Raw genomic sequence first — 15,851 nt, 5'->3', positions numbered from 1 at the left:
GCTCTCTTCTTTCCTTTCTTTTAAGCCAAATATGCTGAGGAGTCTTGTTCTCTCTTGACGTCCTCCAAGTTTGAGCCATGTCACCCTGTGATCAGCCCAACTCCCTACTTGAAAAACTGCCATTACGATGTCTGCTCCTGCTCCGATGGGAAGGACTGCCTGTGCTCAGCAGTGGCCAGCTATGCCTCAGCCTGTGCCAGGAAGGGCATTATGATCGAGTGGAGGGAGCCAGGTTTCTGCGGTGGGTATCATTTCCTTCTGATGCATGGAGCCAACTGAGTGGTTTTCTGGAGGCCGGGGGAGTGATATACTTGGGGCTTTTCCTAGCTTGGTCCAAGTAATGGTAATGACTTGTATTTGTAGAGGTGTAACTAGGGTGGAGTAGCTGGAGCTTTTTTCCAGTTTGCTAAATTTAGAGTGTGCTTTTAAGTATTTAAAGTCTTCTGGCTGCTTAAAAACAACAGAGCTTAACACCTAGGTAACAAAAATAATTGGATAAAATAGAAAGTTGCCAGCCCAGGATGAAAGCTAGAGTGTGTTTGCTCTTCTCTCACTTCTGCTCCTACCTGCCTCAGCTACAAGGGTCAACATTCCTCCTATCTCTAAGTACAGGAATACTTGGTGCTCTTGCTCTGGGCGCAGAAATCCCTAGTTTTCATTCTGTTTGTGTATAACATTTTATATTTTCTAAAACATTTTCCTAGACTTGATCTCATTTGACCAAAATCAGAGAGTGGGGCCTCTCAGGAGCGAGGGCTGTATTATTTCAATCACTGCCAATTTTCACTTCCATCTATGTGCCCGTGGGACAGTAACAGTGGAGGCAGGATATCTTCCAGGGAAATTTTGGTAAAATTACCCTGCTTCGTATTGTCCTCTCCTACTTGAATTTTATTTCAGAGGATCCCACAATCTTATTAGTGTGGGTTCTCTCTCTATTGATAAAGATCAAAACCTCTCCATGCCTTCTCTTTCTGAGGGATTCTTATTTTTAAGTAAATCCCCCAAAAGATCTGCCCCATATACCAGAGGCCTTCCTCAGGCCTGCTTGATACCATTTTGTCAAAGGCAAGACACTTCTTTGCTTTTCCTGGGTATCAGAAATTCCCTGCGTCTAGTGCCATCTTGTGCCTGATGTGGGAATCAAATTGGAAAGTGAATTAGAACTGAAGGAGATGGGGGAAGATGGGGGAGACTGTCTATTCTTTCACAGTTTTATCTTACACTTGTCAGTTGATACTTACCTCCATGATTATATTTGCTCCTACAGCTAGATTGTGACCATTTGAAACTAGAGAGTAATCATTTTTATTGAATGGTCACCAGCCAGTAGCCTAGAGAAAATATCTTTCTTATGCCTTTTGGACCCTGATTGAAGATTTTAGAGAATTCCTGGGAACCGAGCAGGGATTGCCCAGACATATGTTAATATAATGAATAGAGCATTGAGTTTGGAATTAGAGAATCAAACTTGATTTTAACTTGACTCTGCCATTTACTAGATATGGGATCATTGCAAATCTCTTCATTTTGGGGTGGCCCAGTTTCCTCATTTGTGGTCCTTTTCAGCCCTGAATCCTATGATCCTGTGACTTTTCAAACAGTTACAGTGACCATTGCATCTTGACTTTTGAACTGAATTTGAATTGAATGTCTAGTATGTTTAGAACACTATATGTTGTTGTTCACTTGTTTCAGTCGTATCTGATTCTTTGTGACTCCATTTGGAGTTTTCTTGGCATTTCCTTCTCCAGTTCATTTTACAGATGAGAAACTGAGACAAATGGGGTTATGTGACTTGCCTAGGGTCACACAACCAGTAAGTGTCTGAGGCTGGATTTGAACTCAGGTCTTCCTGCCTGTAGGCCCACCGCTCCATCCACTGTGCCATCTAGCTGCTCCAGAACACTGCATAGGCTATTCCAAAAGTCTTAGTGTAGTTTTAAGCAATAGTAGCTTACGTTTAAATAGCTCTTTGTGTGTTGCAGGGAGGAGAAAGATCATTAAAAAATACCTGCTATGGTTCCTTCCCCTAGGAGTTAGGAAGCTAATTAGAGAGGCCAGACACAAAGAGCAAATGGGAGATGAATTGATATCCAATTTTTTGAGTGTTTGTTCAGCAATGTAAGGTTTGAATAACACATTGAGTAAATAAGTTCTGGGGAGTGATCAGAATAAGTTGGATTTAAATAAAGAGAGGTTTCTGCAGGAGGTGGGTTTTGAATAGGGATATTTGTTTGCTTTAACAGAAAACAGTATTGTAGATGAAATTATGAACTTTCGTTAGGTATAGATTTTAAAATATACGTTAAATTTAACGTGGTAATAACAAAATTGTCCTGTTTATTTTTGTCTCCTTTTTAACTTCCTTCTGCTCAAAACATAATTTCTCAAAGCTTAGTGGGTTTTTCCACTAAATTTCTTTTTAATCAAATATAAAAGTTTAATTACACAGAAAAGATCCGCTTCCCCTTAGAATCTATCAATTAAATAAATTAGAATTTAGAGTCCAAATTACCTTTTTTTCATGTGATAATTCTTCAGTGAATCAAAATATTCATGTTTCAAATACAAAGAAACAATTCTTGGATGAGTCTATTCAGATTTGGAAAGCTGACAGTTTAGACTGTCTATATTTCATGAATATTCAGATATTCATGAGGGAAGAATTTGATGTGAGTAATCTAGCTATTGTCAATGTTGTTTAATTTCATAGTTTGAAGCGGCTATTCTAAAATTTATTAGGAAGATCTGATAAGATAAACATTTTCATTAAAACACAAGCTATTCTTGTATCAGGTTGGCATCAAACTATTTTCTAATTCGGTATCAGTTGGACATTTAGGTCAGTCAGTCAGTCAGTCAGTCGGGTCGGTCAATAATCATTTATTAAGTGTCTAGTACATGCCAGGCACTGTGCTAAGCACTTGGGATACAAAGAAAAGCAAAAGACAATTCTTGTTCTCAAGGAGCTTACAGTCTAATGGGGGAGACAATATGCAAATGCCTATGTACAAATGCACACAGGATAAATTGGACAAAGGGTAGACACTAGAATTAAGGCAGATCTCAGAGTATGTTGAAGGGTGTGACACATAAGAAGCATGGAAAGGTAGGAGGCCAGGTTATAAAGGGCTTTGAATGCCAAATAGATGGTTTTGTATTATCAAAAATCTATTTTTTCTTCTTAATGCCTCCCCACCGCTGTAAGAAAAAGAAAGGAAAGAAAAACAACCCCCCCCCTTTTTAAACACGTACACATAGTCAAGCAAAACAAATTCTTACCTAGGCCATGTCCAAAAAATATGTCTTATTTTGCACCCTGAGTCCCACCTCTCTTTCAGGAGAGGTGATGGACTTTTCAGCAAGCTTCATCACCAGTTTTATTTAGTCATTGCATTTTTTCAAAGCTGGTTGTCTTTATAATATTGTGGTTATATAAATTATTCTCCTGATTGTGTTCACTTTACTCTGCATCAGTTCATATAAGTCATCCCAAGTTTCTTTAAAACTCCCCCTTTCATAATTTCTTATAGCACAATAGTGTTCCATTACGTTTATATATCATAACTTGTTCAACCAGTCCCTGAAGTGATTCTCTCTTAATTTTTGGTACTCTCTTAATTTCTAGGTCTTTGTCACCCTTAAAAAGGGCTGCTATGAATTTTGTATACACATGAGTTCTTTTCTTCTTTGGAATCTAGTAGTGTTGCTAGATCAAAGTGGGTAAAGCAGTTTGAAGAAGTAAAATACCTCACCCTCTCTGAACTCTTCTGACCTTAATGGTTAGTGGGTTCCCTGAGAAAAGCCGATGAGCATATCTTTGAACAAGGGTGCCTTTCAGTGGTTAGAATCTAAGAGTACCAGCCTTCCTTTTTCCACACCTTCAAACCTTTCCTTTGAATCTTCCTGCTCTATTGAATCTGCTGTGTCCTCTGTCACATTCATCTTTATCTCTACCAAGAAGCAGCACCCATTGTAACCTTTCTAAGTGGGGAATGGAGATGGACGAGAAGCTTTGGGTTGGGAAAGGGGGAGGTGTAAACATTGGTGCTTTGAGTCACATTGTGTTTCTCTTGCTGCTTGAGGAAGGCATAAAGGTATCTCTTCTCTTTGTGACTAGAGTGTACTTAAAAGCATAGTGCCTGGATAATCCTTCCCTCTTGAATGCCTTTCCTTTCTTTCCCTTCCCTCAAATTCTGACTCCCACCCCTCCAGGGGCATCTTAGTTTGTCCTTGTCCTGCTTTGACCTGTTAAACCTGAGACTCAAAGGAAGGGAGAATTGGAGAGGCTAAAGTCATATCTACTCCCTATTCAAAAAGACCTCAGAGTTGGAAGAGTCCCTTCCCTTTGATTGAGGCCATCTAATTTTTAAAAAGCAATATTTTATGTTCTCCCAAATTGCATGTTAAAACAATTTTAAAACATTTTTTAAAAAAGGTTTTGAGTTCCAAATTCTATCCCTCCCTCCCTCTCTCCCTTCTTCCCTCTCTCCTCTCTGAGATTGTAAGCAATCCAATATAGGTTATGCATGTGCAATCATAATAAAATATTTCCACATCAGTCATTTTTGTATTAGAAGACTTGAATAAAAAAAAGAATGAAAGAAAAAAGAAAGTGAAAAATAGCATGCTTCAGTCTATGTTTAGACAATATTAGTTCTTTCTCTAGAGGTGGATAGCATGCTTCATCATAAGTCTTGGATCATTGTATTACTGAGAATTCTTCATAGTGCAATAATGCTGTTACCGTATACAATGTTCTCCTGGTTCTGCTCACTTTACTCTGTATCAGTTCATGTAAGTTTTTCCAGGTTTTTCTGAAGTAATCCTGCTTGTCATTTCTTATAGTACAATAACATTCCATCACAATCACATATGACAGCTTGTTCAGCCATTCCCCAACTGATGGGCATCACCTTGATTTCCAGTTCTTAGCCATTATAAAGAGCTGCCATGAATATTTTTGTACAAATAGGTCCTTCCCTCCCCACCCCCTTTTTTGATGTCTTTGAGCTATAGACTTAACAGTGGTATTGCTGGATCAAAGGGTATGCCCAGTTTTACAGCCCTTAGGGCATAGAGACCATCTAACCTAAGTGAAACCCGACGGATAACAGTAACCATACATTCTTAATCTGAAGGAATTTTAGGATCATAGTACTGGAAGAGAGACCTTAGACTGGTCTAGGCCAACACCTTCATTTTATAGATGAGGATCCTGAGATTTAGAGAGGTTGTGACTTGCCCCAAATCACACTGTTTGTAAATGGCAGAGCAGGGAGCTAAATCTGGGCCGTCTGACTCCCAAAGCAACTTTCCCCACTGCATCATGCTCCCTCAAGTCAGGCAAGGCATATCAGTCAGGAGAGAACAAAGGGCTCTCCTTCCTAGCAGAAATTTCCCTAGGTGTCTTGGAGAATCCCTTGTTGAGCATTAACAATGATCTCCCTGTATTTCCTCCTAAGAAAATTTTGGACACTTTTATTTAGCATTCAAAACTCTCCATAATTTGATGTTACCCAATCTTTCTAACCTTATGTCTTATTATTATTCTCTACCCTTCATTCTGCCCCCTAGACAAAAAATGGAGCAATTTCTAGTCCCCTAAACACACATCTTTCTCTCTGCTTTGGATGGAATTGTTGTTAATGTCCTCCCTCTTCCTCTTTGCCAGCTGAATTCCTACCCAGCCTTTATAAAGGCCAATTTAAATGGCACCTCCCCCATGAAAACGTCCTTTACTTTCCCTCACCCTTCCTGATGACTCTTCCCTCAGACAGCATTGCACTCTAATGCATTTATGTAATGTTATGTAATATGGTTATATTTGGTCTGGACCTGTGACCTCATTAGTGGAGGGACTCATCTCGGGGAAATTCCCTTCATCCTGGCAGAGCTACAGTTCCTTACCAATTTATAATCCTAAAGAATTGCCTAAGGGCGTTGAGGCGGATGTGTTAAGCAGTTTCTATTTGTCAGAATCAAGGCTCGAATCTGCAGAATGCCCATTACAGTGGGAGCATTTACAGCTCAGAAATGGGCACTAGATAAGAATGGGCACTGATTTGTTGTTTTGGTAATTGTCTAGAATTCAAACAGTACTAATAATGCAGATTAAAGTCAAAAGTGTTTGTACATGCATATCTCCCTCACCCCCCACCCCTTGCCCTCTCCCTCAAGCCCAGTTGTTGAACATTTACCAGCATACTCCTGGCTTAAATCCAGAACTTTCTGATTCTGAGGCTGGCCTTCTATCCATTACACATTCTGACTCCTCCAATATCCCAATATTATAATAGTACATTTGTCTTTTCTCCACAGGAACTGCCTTAGTTAAACTTGTTTTTTCCCAAGGCCTAGTACAGGGTTCTGAACACAGCAAGAGTTTAATAAATGTTTGTTCAACGAATGAATGAATGAATAAATGAGTTAACACTTCCCTGCTGCAGTAACCTGATTTTGCTACAGAAAGCGTTTGCTTTTTTCGTGGGTTTCAGCCAGCCTGAAATGACCAATTTGGAAGCAAAGAGCTCTTTCACACTGAGCAAAGGGAAAAAACCTATACTGCAAATAACAGTACCTTAGGAAGCATTCCCCTTCATGTATTACCTTAGATTTACAAAAGACCTTGATGTACATTAGAGTGCACTTCAAATGAGCCTTCCAAGTTGGGGCATGTTCAAATAAGTCTAATTAATGCTATAGCCGGGACTTTCTTCCACTCCCCCACAATGTTGTCTCTTTTAAGAGAAACCTTTGCTGTTTATACTTGCCCAAAGTGTTTGCTTAAGGGGCATCCCTAAGCCTGATTGCTATACACCTTGCCATGCAGGTCTGACGGGTGCTGTGGTTTCCCAGAATGCCAGAGCCCAACCCTGGACACTTCTCTGAGACCTTAAAAGTATTTCATTGTAGTCCCTCCCATCCTAAATCGTTAGATTTTAGAAGGTGGGAAAGAAGTGGCTGGGAGGTTGCTGCTTCCCTTCAGAACTAGAAACTGCAGACTGTGGGTCAGGACCTTGTTTGCAAACTGATCTTTTGTGAGGGGCACTGGACTTGTGATTTTATTGGTAGTGGAAACTCTCTCTATCAAGACATATCTGCATCTGCTCTACAACTTGGGGGTCTTTTTGAGCTACCTGGAGTGGGCGACACTGATGTATCGGAGGCAGGCTATGAACCCAGGTCTTCCTGATTATTAGGTCACCTCTCTATACCTTACAACATTTTGCCTCTCATTCTCCCCATCCTGGGAACCATGGACCAGTAGTGTTATCACATGACCTGCGAAGGTGTAAATACTTTACCGCAGTGAGGAATTTGAGAGCTTCAGTTAACCGCAGATAGGTGAATTATAGATAGAAAGCTTTGTTATTTAGCTCACCTGGAAAGCCTAATAAACTAGTCTCACTTTTATAGTCTCTACCAGGCCAATTAGTTAATTCTTAAGTTTGTACTTGGGACAGCTAGGTAGCACGGTGGATAGAGCCCTGGGCTTGGAATCAGAGCTCAAATCCAGCCTCAGACACTTACTAGCTGTGTGAGTCTGGGTAAGTCACTTAACCTTGTTTGCCTCAGTTTCCTCCTCTGTAAAATGTGCTGGAGAAGGATATGGCAAACTACTCCAGTATCTTTGCCAAGAAAATCCCATACTTGCTTAGGAAGAGTCTGAAACAACAATAAACTTTGGTACTCAGTTTCTTCTTGATGGGTTACCAGGGAAAACCCCTGGGGCCAAGACTACACTATACCCTTTCATTCTCCCCCTCCCTCCCACAGTTTCTCCCCATGCTTCCTTGAGCAACCCTACCTCTGTCTTTCTCTTTTCCCCTTGTTCTGATGATGTACCAAGTGCACCTAGCTAACCATAAAAATAGCATCTTCATAATTCCTATTCCTACCAACATGTGTAAGGTAACTGTGTGTAGTGGAAAGAGGTACAGTGTCAATACACACAGACTGGGGAAGGGGCTTATTCATCATGGCTGCAGGTAATGATACAACTAAATCTATGGAGGAGGGTACATATGGAGCATTCCTCCCCCACCATCACAAATGCCAAGACCAAAGCCCTCACTCTTATTTTCTTCTTTCTCTTCTCCAGCATTAACTTGTCCAGAGGGCCAGGCATATCAGCAGTGTGGGACTCTGTGCAATCAGACCTGCCGCTCCCTCTCCTATCCAGACATGGAATGTAGTGAGGTCTGCCTGGAGGGCTGTTTTTGTCCTCCTGGGCTGTACACGGATGAGAAGAGGAACTGTGTGCCCAAAGCCCAGTGCCCCTGTTATTATGATGGTGAGATCTTTCAGCCTGAAGATATCTTCTCGGACCATCACACCATGTGGTGAGTGCCTAATGGCAGCATCATAGGAGGGAATCTAGAGCTTCTAGAGGCAGCTCACTGGTACAGTAGATAGAGTATTAGGCTTGTAGTCAGGAAATCCTGAGTTCACAATTAGGTATAGAAATCTATCTTACCCACAGGAAAGTAGAAAGGAAAGGGAATAAGAGAACGGGGTTGTCATAGAAGGAAGGCAGATTGGGAGAGGCAGTAGTCAGAAGCAAAACATTTTTGAGGAGGGCCAGGGTGAATGGAGAGAAAGAATAGAATAGACAGAGGTGGAGGGAAATATGATGGAGGGAAACACAGTTAGCTTTGGTAACTATGAAAAAAATTTTTTCGAAGCAAGTTTGTCTGATAAAGGTTTCATTTCTTAAGTATATAGACAATGGAGTCAAATTTATAAAAAATAAGACCAGTTGATAAATGATCAAAAGATACGAACAGTTTTCAGATGAAGCAACCACATGGCTATCTATAGCCAAATGAAAAAAATGCTCTGACTCACCATTGATTGGAGAAATGCAAATCAAAACAATTCTGAGGTACTACCTCATACCTATTAGACTGGCTAATAGGGAAGAAAAGGAAAATGACAAATGGGGGAGGGAATGTGGGAAAAATGAGACATTAATGCACTGTTGGTGGAGTTGTGAACTGATTCAACCATTCTGGAGAGCACTTTGGAACTCTTCCCAGAGGGTTATAAAACTTGCTGTCCTTTCTCCTTGCTTTCTGTGTGTTTCCCTTGTGTTTTGTCTTTGTCCAATGCTTTGTAATTCAATACATAGTCTTTTGGAGACAAGCCTGTATTTTCCTTTCCTTTCCTTGCCTTCCCTTCCCTTGCCTTCCCTTCACTTCCTAAAAGTTTGTATTTATTACCTTGAATGCTTGCAGGAATTCTACAGTCCCTGTTACCCCACCTTCTTCTTCTCTTTTTTTTTTTTTTCCCAGCAAAGAGAACTTGCTGTCTATAGCCATTCACTTTTTCATTCTCAAACAACCCTTGGGAGAACTAGTGGGTGGGGCATTAATAAATATGATGGATGCTAGTAAAAACCTTTGTGCCTGAGAAGTATTTTGAATACAATTTGCAAAATCAGATTGGCTAATAAAGATTAAGACTGGAATTCAGACCAGGTCTTCTTCGAGATTCCTTTGAAATACTGAGCCCTGTGCTTATTTTGTTAGAGAGGAGGTGGATTCTGGGGGAGAGGTTTTTATAGCCTCTTGGTTAAAAATCAGAGTACATGTGACCTGTCTACTTACTGCAATTTGGGAAGGATTTAAATGCTTTTTTTTTTCCCTGCAGTTACTGTGAAGATGGTTTTATGCATTGTAGTACCAATGGACTTCCTGGTGGCCTGTTGCCAGATGTTATTTTTGACAGTCACCCATCTTCTCGAAGTGAGTACAGCTAGACTGTGATGAGTGAGTGTGTCTTTGTTTGTCCTCTTTTACTGTGTTATCTGCATGTAATAGAGGGACTGGCCAATGAGGGCCCAGTACTCAGAGCAGGCAGGGCAGGTTCCTCCTGCTCCCTGATTCACAAGGAGATTTCACAAGGAGACTTGGCAAACCGACTTGCAGAAATGTAAGAAGTAAAGTTGGTAAGCAGAGGACACTTCCCATGCTCTGAGCCCTGAGTAATCAATGGCCAGACCCCTCATTGTACTAATTTGCGCGTGCTCTATGCCTATAGGTGTATTCAGAAAACTGAGACAAAAGCAAGATTTCTTTTGGGTAGTCAGGGGAAAGATGGAGACTGCATTTTCTGTGTAATTGCTTTAGTGCTTGTTAGTGAAATCATAATGTAATCTGTGGCCCAGGGTCCCTCAAGGACTCCGAACTCATGTGTACCGGATTAAATACGGGGGGCTGACCCCAAGAAGGTAATTTTCTCTCTTTGGTTCCTGGAACTAGTGTTGCTCTAGGAAAATCTAATATACTTTTGGTTTAGCTCATACCTAGGTTTCTCTGAAGGTAGGTAACATTGACTCTAGTGTACCCACAAGCATTCAGGGTAATAAATATAAACTTGGCCATAGAGGAGGCCAAGATGGCAGGATAGAAGGAAATGGTATGGCTCAGTCCTAGTACTGCATGAAATAAAAACCTGATTACCATACAGCTTACATCCAGGTCCCTTGAGAGATGAAAGTTAAGGTGAAAGAATTTCTCAAGGCTAAGAGAATAACCTCATCTGGATGAGGCAAAAAACCAAACAACCCCCTAAACAAACAAACAAACAAAATTTAGCCCTGGCTACCTGTCTGCTGGGCTGTCTGGCTGTCTGGCTGCCTGGCTGCCTGTTGCTTTTACAGGAAAAAAAAAAGGAGGATGAGCAGGTGGGCCTTAGCTGGTTACAGAAGAAAAGGACTGCAATTTAGTGAGATAAATAAAAAGTTCCTTCTCTCCAATTCCTGCCCCTCCACCAAATCAGGAAAAGGTTTCAAATAGGTCTATTCAACTAGAGAAGTTTAACTTTTGACTTACTTGAAGATTGAAGAAAAGGCCTCCATTCTTTCCAAGAAAATGGCTTTAACTAAGATCAGTCACAGAGGGAAGGGAGGAACCTCAGTGTCTTTGGTGAAGGGAAAGCTGCTCCGACTTAGTCTGACCCTGAGAAAGGAGGTGTCACAAGTCAGTCGTGTCTGACTCTTCATGACCCCTTGGACCATACAGTCCATGGGGTTTCCTTGGCAAACTGGAGTGGTTTGCCATTTTTTCCTCCAGTGGAGTAGGTCAAATAGAGGTTAACTGTCTTGCCCAGGGTCACAGAGCTAGTAAGTATCTGAGACCACATTTGAATTAAGTCTTTCTGACTCCAGGCCCAGCACTCTATCTACTGAGCCACCTGGCTGCCTCTAAAGAAAGGAGTAGTCCACAGCAAAAGAAATAGGCCCAGGGCAAGGAAACATTCTTAGCTCCATCTGATCCTAGAGTAGAGGAGACCTAGAACTCAACTCCTGAGACCTCAGCAATAAAACTGGGAAAAAAACAAGATCAAACAGAATTTCCCTTGTGAATGGATCGGTCAAACAATCTTGTGTATTCTTAACCTGTGTTTGAGAGATAATGGCTGCATTTACATTGCTGCCAGTCCTTAAAAAAACCAAAACAATAAACATGGTGAGATTTTGTATCCTGTAATCTCTATACCTTTTAGTCAATCTGTATGACTGTGAATGTGGTCTGATACAGAAAATAATTCGCAAAACCTTTTTCTTCTCATATTTTAATTAAGGAGATGAGAAAATAGGCATATCGATCAGTAATTACTGACATTCTATCCTTCCCCCCTTTTTGGCAATAATAGTATTTATGATTTTCCTCAATCATTCTTACCCTCTAATTATCAGTATTAAGTGAGATAAAACAGACAGACATATAATCAACCATTCAGAGCCCAAATGGAAGAGTTATTTCCTATAGATGGTGAAGGCCTCTAAATGCTATGGTTTCTTTCTTTCTTTCTTTTTTTTTTTTTAATGGCAATTGGGGTTAAGTGACTTGTCCAGGGTCACATAGCTAGTAAGTGTCAAGTGTTTGGTCTGACTCCAGATTTGAACTCAGGTCCTCTTGACTTTAGGGCCGGTGCTCTATACACTGTACCACCTAGCTGCCCCAATGCTATGGTTTCTAAATGACATGGTATTGATTGTAGCAATCTCCTGAATACTACAGAACATCCTCAGTGAGATATACTATCATTCAAAAGAGATCAGACATTTAATAATCTACTTGGGAAAAACCAAATTGATGAAGAATGCCCATTATGGACATTACATTGAGTTCAATCAATCAGTTAATCAATAAACATTTATTAAGTGTCTACTATGTGGCAGGCACTGTGCTAAGCATTAGAATTACAAAAAGAGGCAAAAGACATTAAAGAGCCTTGAGGGCTTCTGCCCTCAAGGAGTTTACAATCTACTAAGGAGGATTGTAGTTATAATTGAGTCTGTCATAATGGCCAGTACACTGAGTTAGTCCATCTTGAACAGACATAACAAATAGACATTCGACTAGGGTCCAGAACTAGAAAGGAGAACGAGAGTGAAATAGGCTGCAGCTGGGAAATCGGACAGCATTTTCAACATTTCCAAGTTATTCTCAGACACAAAAGCCCATCTTTAAAATAATGATGATGATGATGATGATGATGGTGATGATGATAATTTTCTCATGGTGATACAGTCTAGTTGCAAATTCTAGAACACTGTGATACACAAAAAATTTAAAATAGCAGATTGTGTATCTGGCATATAGTAGCACTTAAGTACTTTTTGATTGATTGATTGGATACTGGGGATAATGTGAGTATGGAACTCAGAAAATCTGGCAATTGATTGGATATGATGGGGTAAGGGAGAGGGAAGAATTGAAGATGCCTCTGTGATTGAGGTTGAGGACCTGAGTGATTGGAAAGGTGGTGGTATCCTTAGTAGAAATGGGAAGTTTAGGGGAGAAGTGAATTTTGGAGAAAGATAATGAGCTCTGTTTTAGATATGCTGAATTAGAGATGACAACAGGAAATCTATTTGTAAATATCCAACAGGCAATCAATCAGTAGGCAGTTATGTGGTGCAGTGAATAGAGTGGACAGTCAGGAAAACTCATCTTTCTGAGTTTAAATCTGGCCTCAGACACTTAGTAGCTGTGTGATCCTAGGCAAATCACTTAACCCTATTTGCCTCAGTTTCCTTATCTGTAAAATGAGCTGGAGAAGGAAATGGCAAACCACTCTAGCACCTTTGCCAAGAAAAGCCCAAATGGAGTACAAGGAGTTGGATGTCACTGAAATAACCCAATAACCACCACCAAGAAATATGGGACTGAAATTAGGGAGGTCTAGAGATGCACAGCATTGTGGGGCAGTAGAAATAATGATGGATTTGGAGACTGTGGACCTTAGTTCAAATTATGGCTCTACTCCTTCTCCTCATGTAATTGTAGGTAAATCATTTAATGCCCCTGAGCCTTAGTTTCCCTGTCTATAAAATGAGGGGATTGGACTAGATGACCACCAGGGTGCTTTCCACCTCTAAATTGATGATTTTATGATCCTTTATATAAACTGGGAGTCACCTGCATAGATGTGTTAATTGAACCCATGGAAAAGAAATGAGGATAGAGGGAGGAAGGGAAGGACAGAGAGAAAAACAAAAAGGGGGACAGAAAGGGGGTGAGGGCAGACATGCAGACAGAGATACAGAGACTGAGACAAAAAACAGAGATAAACATATAGAAGAGGAACCTTAATTAACCCCAAGACCCAGCCCCTTTTCAGGTTGAATGTTGTCTGAAAGGCATGCTGATAAGTAGGTCCTACTTGCTGTCATACTGGAGTTGAGGGTGGTAGTAGAACAATCTCCCCCAGATTGATATTAGAGTCAGGAAAATAAGGAAGTGAAAAGGGGGAAGAATAGGTAGTATATTAGGAACCCGGTGCAGGAAGAAAGGAGCATTGGTACATGGAATCAATGATCAGAGTCTCAGAGAAACCTTTTGGGAGTAGCATACAAAAGGATAAGTGGATGGTGGTAGTTCATTGCTGACTATGTGTTGCTAAACCTAAATTCTCCAGATTAAATATGTCCTTTCTAGTTAAGAGCAAGGAACATGGTAACTTGGACAGCTGAATAAAGGAAGCTATTTCACAAACACGAGGATATAAAACCTAAAGTGGAAGCTATGGAAATGTGGACACTCCCTAACTGCAGTGCCCGGAGAGGACACTGAGAAAGCCCAGACACAAAAGAAGATAATCTGAGTTGCTCTTGGTCAAGGTGGCCCTGATTGACTTTACTGAAATAAGATTAACCTGATACTGAGGCAAAGTTCTACCCTAGCCAGAGCCTTCTTATATAGTCTCTACTGGGGATAAGGCCTAATGTTGTTCCATAGCCAGCCCATCTATGAGAAATCACAGAACATTGGAGGAGACCTCAGACCATCCAGTCTTGTCCCTTCATTTGGTTGCTCCAGGCTGGATGGGGTCAGTAGTTGCAGAAAAACCCATCTAATTGCAATTCTGATTTTTTTGTTTCCAAGTCAAAAGGAGCTTAAGTTGCCGGCCCCCCATGGTCAAGTTTGTCTGTCCTGCTGACAACCCCCAAGCTGAAGGGATTGAATGTGCCAAGACCTGTCAGAACTATGATTTGGAGTGCGTTAGCCATGCATGTGTCTCTGGCTGCCTCTGTCCTTCAGGAATGGTAAGGTGGGGTTTCATTTGTGACTAGGGAAAGGAGTGGATTTGATATATCTCTCTTATTCTTTCTACCTTATCATCCTGATAAGGACTAACAGCTGGAGTTTGAGGATTTGGTGAAGTGGGATTATCATGCTGGTTCCTTCTAACACTGCCATTCCAAGATTTGTGAGATAAGTAATGAGAAGCAAATTAAAAAAAAAAGCATTTGAGATAGTTGACTGCTTCTTCCTACTAGATACTTAGAATTAAGAGAACACCTACTCTCTTGATTCTCCTCCTATTTCTTTAGCCAGTCTTTCCCCATCTTTTCTTTATTTCTACATTTTCTTCTTAAATACTAAATAGGGACATTTCTTAAGATTACATCCTTAGCCCTTTCCTCCCTCTCTCTATTCTCTCCCTTAGAAATCTCGTTCACTCCTTTGGTTTTATACCTCTATGCAGATCACTCCCTATTCTCTATTTATAGCTCTTGAACTCTCTTCTGAACTCCAGAATCATATTGCCAGCTGCCAATAATGTACCATCAGCACCTTAAACTTCAGAATACCTCAAGATTTGCAAAGTTGAGCTTATTATCTTCCCCTCTAAACTTGTTCCCTGTCTTGACTTCACAATGTTTGTCAGTGACAACCATTCACCTTTTATACCAAGTTGGAAAACTGATGCCATCTTAACCTTTTCTTCACCTCTTATATTTACTCAATTATGGAGTCCTGTAAAAATTTCCTTCTCACCTCCACCCCTCTCTTATCTCCTCTCTTCTCTTGGCTTCTCCCCTAACACAAGCCCAAAATTCCACTTCCCTGAATTAATGACAAAGCATCCTAACAGGTCTCCTTGTCTCCACTCTCTATCCCCTCCACTCCATCCTTCATGTCGTTCAGTTGTTTTCCAGTCACGTCTGACTCTTCATGATCCCATTTGGGATTTTCTTGGCAAAGATACTGGGGTGGTTTGCCATTTCCTTTACCGGCTCATTTTACAAATGAAGAAACTGAGGCAAACAATATTAAATGACACACAGCTACTAAGTGTCTGAAGCCAGATTTGAACGGAGGAAGTTGAGTTTTCCTGATTCCAAGTCTAGTGCTCTATCCACCATACCACTTGGCTGCTCTTCCATCCTTCACGCCACTGCTAAAGTAATCTTTCTTATTTGTAGATTGACTCATGTCACTTCTCTGCTCAAAAATCTTGGGTGTCTTTCTATTACTTACTATAATGCTTTCTTATTGGGCATTCGAGGCCCTCCACAATCTGACAGCACTCTTTCCAGCCTTATCTTA

General features: G+C 40.7%; 1 protein-coding gene across 2 annotated transcripts in view; it reads left to right on the top strand.

Moving 5' to 3' along the window:
* Positions 1–15,851, top strand: part of VWF (von Willebrand factor) — a 202,473-nt gene that overhangs the window by 83,257 nt on the left and 103,365 nt on the right. For both annotated transcript variants that reach the window (XM_078155450.1, XM_020994141.2), the window contains exons 15-18: positions 26–241; positions 8,108–8,348; positions 9,658–9,752; positions 14,403–14,563. In XM_078155450.1, the coding sequence (XP_078011576.1) occupies positions 26–241; positions 8,108–8,348; positions 9,658–9,752; positions 14,403–14,563 (713 nt within the window). The remainder of the gene's footprint in view (positions 1–25; positions 242–8,107; positions 8,349–9,657; positions 9,753–14,402; positions 14,564–15,851) is intronic.

This window comes from Phascolarctos cinereus, unplaced genomic scaffold (assembly GCF_003287225.1).
Source record: "Phascolarctos cinereus isolate Bilbo 61053 unplaced genomic scaffold, phaCin_HiC Scaffold_1;HRSCAF=81, whole genome shotgun sequence".
Lineage (NCBI taxonomy): Eukaryota > Metazoa > Chordata > Mammalia > Diprotodontia > Phascolarctidae > Phascolarctos > Phascolarctos cinereus.
Note: the sequence above shows the minus strand (reverse complement) of the source record. Positions and strands in the feature narration are given on the sequence as shown.